The sequence below is a fragment of the Heterodontus francisci genome, chromosome 8 (genome assembly GCF_036365525.1).
Source record: "Heterodontus francisci isolate sHetFra1 chromosome 8, sHetFra1.hap1, whole genome shotgun sequence".
NCBI classification, from domain to species: Eukaryota; Metazoa; Chordata; class Chondrichthyes; order Heterodontiformes; family Heterodontidae; genus Heterodontus; species Heterodontus francisci.
The window spans coordinates 99929151-99935318 of NC_090378.1; the positions used below are offsets into that span (position 1 = coordinate 99929151).

The 6168-nt window shown below is 48.3% G+C and overlaps 1 protein-coding gene across 3 annotated transcripts in view; it reads left to right on the top strand.

Annotated features, from left to right (window-relative positions):
- Positions 1-3959: 3959 nt before the first annotated feature.
- acbd6 (acyl-CoA binding domain containing 6) overlaps positions 3960-6168 on the top strand; it is a 261449-nt gene continuing 259240 nt past the window's right edge. The window contains exon 1 of one of the 3 annotated variants that reach the window (XM_068037834.1): positions 3960-4277. In XM_068037834.1, the coding sequence (XP_067893935.1) occupies positions 4125-4277 (153 nt within the window). In that variant the 5' untranslated portion in view covers positions 3960-4124. The remainder of the gene's footprint in view (positions 4278-6168) is intronic. The other 2 variants (XM_068037835.1, XM_068037833.1) reach the window with 2 other exon arrangements.

The window sequence follows — 6168 nt, forward strand, 5'->3', positions numbered from 1 at the left end:
ATCATGCCTCCCACATTTAAGTCCAAATCATTAATATATACCACAAACAGCAAGGGACCCAACACTGAGCCCTGTGGAATGCCACTGGAAACCGCTTTCCATTCGCAAAAACATCTATCAACTGCTACTCTTTGTTTCCTGTCACTGAGCCAATTTTGGATTCAACCTGCCACAATCCCCTGTATCCCATGGGCTTTCATTTTTCTAACCAGTCTGCCATGTGGGACCTTGTCAAATGCCTTACTAAAATCCATGTAGACCACATCCACCGCACTACCCTCATCAGTCCTCCTTGTTAATTCCTCAAAAAACTCCATCACGTTAGTGAGACATGACTTTCCCTTAACAAATCCATGGTGACTATCCCCGATTAATCCGTGCCTTTCTAAGTTGCAGTTTATCCTGTCTCTCAAAATTGATTCTAATAATTTACCCACCACTGAGGTCAAACTGTCCGGCCTATAATTATTTGGCCTATCCCTTGCACCCTTTTTAAACAATGGCACAACTTTCGCAGACCTCCAATCTACTGGCACCTCACCCGTATCCCTGAGGATTTGAAGATGATCCTCAGCACATCCGCTATTTCCTCCCTGGTTTCCTTTAACAACCTGGGATGCAATTCATCCAGCCCTGGCGATTTATCCACTTTCAAGGATGTCAGACCCTTTAGCACCTTCTCTCCCATTATGCTTATCGTGTCTAATATTTCACACTCCTCCTCTTTTGCTACAATGTCTGCATCATCCCTCTCCTTTGTGAAGAGACAAAAAACTCATTAAGAACCCTGCCCACATCTTCTGCATCCACACATAAGTTCCCTTGTACATCTGTGATAGGCCCTACCCTTTCCTTAGTTATCCTCTTGCTCTTAATGTACTGATAATACATCTTTGGGTTTTCCTTGATTTTACCTGCCAAAAATTTTTATATTTTTTTTTATTCATTCATGGGATGTGGGCGTCGCTGGCCAGGCCAGCATTTATTGCCCATCCCTAATTGCCCTTGAGAAGGTGGTGGTGAGCTGCCTTCTTGAACCACTGCAGTCCATTTGGGGTAGGTACACCCACAGTGCTGTTAGGGAGTTCCAGGATTTTGACCCAGCGACAGGGGATAGGCCAATATTGTGTATTCCCTTGCTTTGTTTTCCCTCCCCAAATGCATTACCTCACACTTCTCTGGATTGAATTCCATTTGTCACTTTTCCGCCCACTCAACCAAACCACTGATATCATTCTGGAGTCCACAGTTATCCTCTTCACTATCAACCACACGGCCAATTTTTGTGTCATCAGCAAATTTCCCAATGAAGTGAAGGAACGGCGATATAGTTCCAAGTCAGGATGGTGTGTGACTTGGAGGGGAACTTGCAGGTGGTGGTGTTCCCATGCATTTGCTGCCCTTGTCCTTCTAGTTGGTAGAGGTCGCGGGTTTGGAAGGTGTTGTCTGAGGAGCCTTGTTGCATTGCTGCAGTGCATCTTGTAGCTGGTACACACTGCTGCCACTGTGTGTCAGCGGTGGAGGGAGTGAATGTTTGTAGATGGGGTGCCAATCAAATGGGCTGCTTTGTCCCGGTGTCGAGCTTCTTGAGTGTTGTTGGAGCTGCACCCATCCAGGCAAGTGGAGAATATTCCATCACACTCCTGACTTGTGCCTTGTAGATGGTGGACAGGCTTTGGGGATTGAGGAGGTGAGTTACTCGCCGCAGGATTCCTCGCCTCTGATGTGCTCTTGTAGCCACGGTATTTATATGGCTATTCCAGTTCAGTTTCTGATCAATGGTAGCCCCTAGGATGTTGATAGTGGGGGATTCAGCGATAGTAATGCCGTTGAATGTCAAGGGGAGATGGTTAGATTCTCTGTTGGTGGAGATGGTCATTGCCTGGCACTTGTGTGGTGTGAATGTTACTTGCCACTTATAAGCCCAAGCCTGGATATTGTCCAGGTCTTGCTGCATTTCTACACGGACAGCTTCAGTATCTGAGGAGTCACGAATGGTGCTGAACATTGTGCAATCATCAGCGAACATCCCTACTTCTGACTTTATGATTGAAGGAAGATCATTGATGAAGCAGCTAAAGACGGTTGGGCCTAGGACATTACCCTGAGGAACTCCTGCAGTGATGTCCTGGAGCTGAGATGATTGACCTCCAACAACCACAACCATCTTCCTTTGCGCTGGGTATAACTCCAGCCAGCGGAGAGTTTTCCCCCTGATTCCCATTGACCTCAGTTTTGCTAGGGCTCCTTGATGCCATACTCGGTCAAATGCTGCCTTAATGTCAAGGGCAGTCACTCTCACCTCACCTCTTCAGTTCAGCTCTCTTTGCTTTTCTAATTTCCTTTTTTACTTCACCCCTGCACTTTCTATACTCCTCTAGGCTTTCTAAAGTATTACGTTTTTTGTGACCGTCCTAAGCTTTCTTTCTCTGCTTTAACTTACTCTGTATGCTTCTAGATAACCAGGGGGCTCTAGATTTGGCTGTACCACCCTTTATCTTTGTGGGGACATGCCTACACTGTGCCTGTAGAATCTCGTTTTTGAATGCCTCCCACTGGTTTGCCACTGACTTTCCTTCAAGTATCTGTATCCAGTCCACATTCACCAGATCACCTGTTTTGTAACATTTGCCTTCCCCCAATTTAGAACTTTTATTCCTGTTTTAACTTTGTCCTTTTCTATGATTATGCTAAAACTAACTGTATTATGGTCACTATCTCCAAAATGGTCACCCACTGCTACTTCATCCACTTACCCAGCTTCATTGCTGAAGACTAAATCTAGAATTGCGCCCCCTCTTGTTGGGCTGTTACGTGCTGACTAAAAAAGTTCTCTTGAATGCAGTTCAAGAATTTTGTGTCCTCTGTGCCCTTCATATTGTTTGTATCCCAGTTGATATTGGGGTAGTTGAAATCCCCAACTATTATTACCCTATCGTTTTTGCACTCAGAAATTTGCCTACATATTTGTTCTTCTATCTCCCTCTCACTATTTTGGGGTCTAAAATACACTCTTCTAAGTGTGGCTGCCCCTTTTTTATTTCTGAGCTTAAGCCATATGGCCTTGTTTGATTGTTCATTTAGCATATCATCCCGCCTCAAAGCTATTACTGATTCCTTAACTAATAATGCTACACCCCCTCCTTTTTTATCTCCCTCTCTATGCCGCCTGAAAATTCTATATCCAGGGATGTTGAGCTGCCATTCTTGCTCCTCTTTCAGCCAAGTTTCCGTTATAGCAACAATATCGTGTTGCCATGTGTCTATCTGCACCCACTGTGTCTATCTTAATCAGGTTAAGAGCAAAGACTGAAGAGCTTTGCATGACTGCTATTTTATGCCTGTCTTACAGAAATCGAAATGGTCCATCGGTGTGTAATCTGTTTTATTCTTATTCGTCATCAATAACACCTACATAAATATAGACAGAGAACGCAGGAGCAGGAGTAGGCCATTCGGCCCTTTGGGCCTGCTCCGCCATTCAAAAAGATCATGGCTGATTGTCTAATTCAGTACCCTGTTCTCGCTTTCTCCCCATATCCCTTGATCCCTTTGGCAATAAGGGATATATCTATATTTTTCTTGAATATATTTAATGACTTGGCCTCCACTGCCTTCTGCGGTAGAGAATTCCACAGGTTCACCACCCTCTGAGTGAAGAAATTTCTCCTCATCTCGGTTCCAAATGGCAGACCCGGTATCCTGAGACTGTGACCCCTGGTTCTGGACTCCTCAGCCATCGGGAACATCCTCCCCGCATCTAGCAGGGCTGTCAACATCAGAAAAATGATATGAATAACATTTAAGACCTGTAAGAGATTAGTTTGAAAATAACTTCCAACACATTCTGAAAGGGTGTTTTTTTTTTTAAACACTTCATCAAAATCTGTTGGATTTTGCAAGGAATGAGAGGCAGGTGCTGCCTGCTCACTGACCCTGACAGCTGTGATCAGCAGTCAGTGACTCCGGGTTGCACAGGCGGAACCTTCATGAGGGACAGGCGGATTCCACCCGGAGTGTTGATCGGTCCGTGCCACTTGTCGGTAGTTGGTTTGAAGTTGGGGCGCTAAAAGCGGGTGGGTAACCGAGCGGCATCACCGCTCCCCAGGGCTGGAGCCGGGCTCATGGCGGCAGTGTCGGGCCGGACGAGCGGCAGCGGGAGCGAAGACCACCCGGAGCTCGAGGCCGAGTTTGAGTGCGCGGCCGAGCACGTGCAGAGGCTCGTGCACGCGGCGGGACGGGAGACGCTGCTTTACCTGTACAGCCGCTTCAAACAGGTAACTCCCTCCCCCTCCCCCCCACCCGATGGAGCAGGTTCAAACAGGTAACCCTCCCTAACCCCCACCCCATGGAGCAGGTTCAAACAGGTAACCCACACCACACCCTTCACTCCTGGGAACAGATTCAAACAGGTCAACAGTACCCCAACCTCTGGGAACAGTTTCATACAGGTAACACCCCCCCGGGAGCAGATTCAACAGGTAAACACCCCATCCTGGAACAAGTTCAAACAGGTAAACATTACCCCAACCCCTGGCACAGGTTCGAATAGGTAAACTGCGGGAGCAGGTTCAAACAGGTAAACCCTTGCCCTGGGAATATTTTCTAACAGGTAAACCCCCTACCCCCCTGGAACAGGTTTAAACAGGCAAACCCCCAACCCCTGGCACAGGTTCAAACAGGTAAACCACCCACACCCCTCCGCGGAACAGGTTCAAACAGATAAATCCCTGCCCTGGGAATGTTTTCTAACAGATAAACCCCCCGCTCACCGAGGAACAGGCCTAAACTGCTACCCCCCCACTCCCTCCCGGGAACAGGTTCAAACAGGTAAACCCCCACCCTGGGAATATTTTCTAACAGGTAAACACCCTGTCCCCTGGGAACAGGTTTAAACAGGCTAACTCCCCCAACCGCTGGCACAGGTTCAAACAGGTAAACCACCCACACCCTATCACGGAACAAGTTCAAACAGATAAACCCCTGCCCAGGGAATGTTTTCTAACAGATAAACCCCCCACTCACCCAGGAACAGGTCCAAACTGCTAATCCCCCCTCCCACTCTCCTCCTGGGAACAGGTTCAAACAGGTAAACACTATCCCCCACCTCTGGGAATAGGTTCAAACAAGTAAACCATACCCCACCCTTCACCCCGGGAGCAGATTCAAACAGGTAACTCCACCCCCGTCCGGGAACAGGTTCAAACAGTTAACCCCCACCCCCCCAGGAGCAGATTCAAACAGGTAAACACCCCATCCTGGAACAGGATCAAACAGGTAAACACTATCCCCGCCTCTGGGGACAGTTTCAAACAGGTAACCCCCCCCCCCCCCAGGAACAGGTTCAAACAGATAAACACCACCCTCCACCCCTGGGTACAGACTTAAACAGGTAAATCCCCCCAACCCTGGCAATAAGTTCAAACGGGTAAATTCCCCAGGAACAATTTCAATCATGTAAACTCCCAGGAACAGGTGGACCATCCCCGCCCCAACGACAGGTATAATCGCCCAAGGACTGGTGTAATCGGGTGTTACTAAAGGCCGGCTACCCAACCCGAAACCGACAGGACCCGACGTGTCAGGTTCAGGTCGGGTTGGGGTCAGGTTGGGTCGGGGTTGGACACACACAGTTCTACCTTTTGCTCTGCAGGGAGGAAAAGGGAAGTTGAGTGAGTAAGCGTCAAAATTTGGAAAGCCTGTCTCAACTGGGAGTCTGGGACGCCGAGGAGGGAAACGTGCATCCGCAATCCACAGACTCTGAGTCTGCGCAGTGAGCGTCTCTATGACATCATCACGCTTATGCTGCAGCTTCCTTCCATTCCATCCATCCAAAAGTGGTAAGGTCGGGTTGGGCGAGGGAATAATGGAAGGACTCGGGCCGAGTCGTGCTCATGTCCGATGTGCTTCTGTCAGGTTCGGGTCGGGTTTTTTTTTCCAGACCAAAGCAGGCCTTTAGGTGTTACCCCCCCATCCGGGACCAGTGTCATCCCAGGGGCAGGTTTATACAAACATAAGAAATAGGATCAGGAGTAGGCCATTTGGCCCCTCGAGCCTGCTATGCTATTCAATGAGATCATGGCTGATCTGGATTGTGGCCTTAACACCATTTTTTTGCCTGCCCTCACCCCCTCCCCCCCCAATATCACACGTGAGTGATCTCTCTCA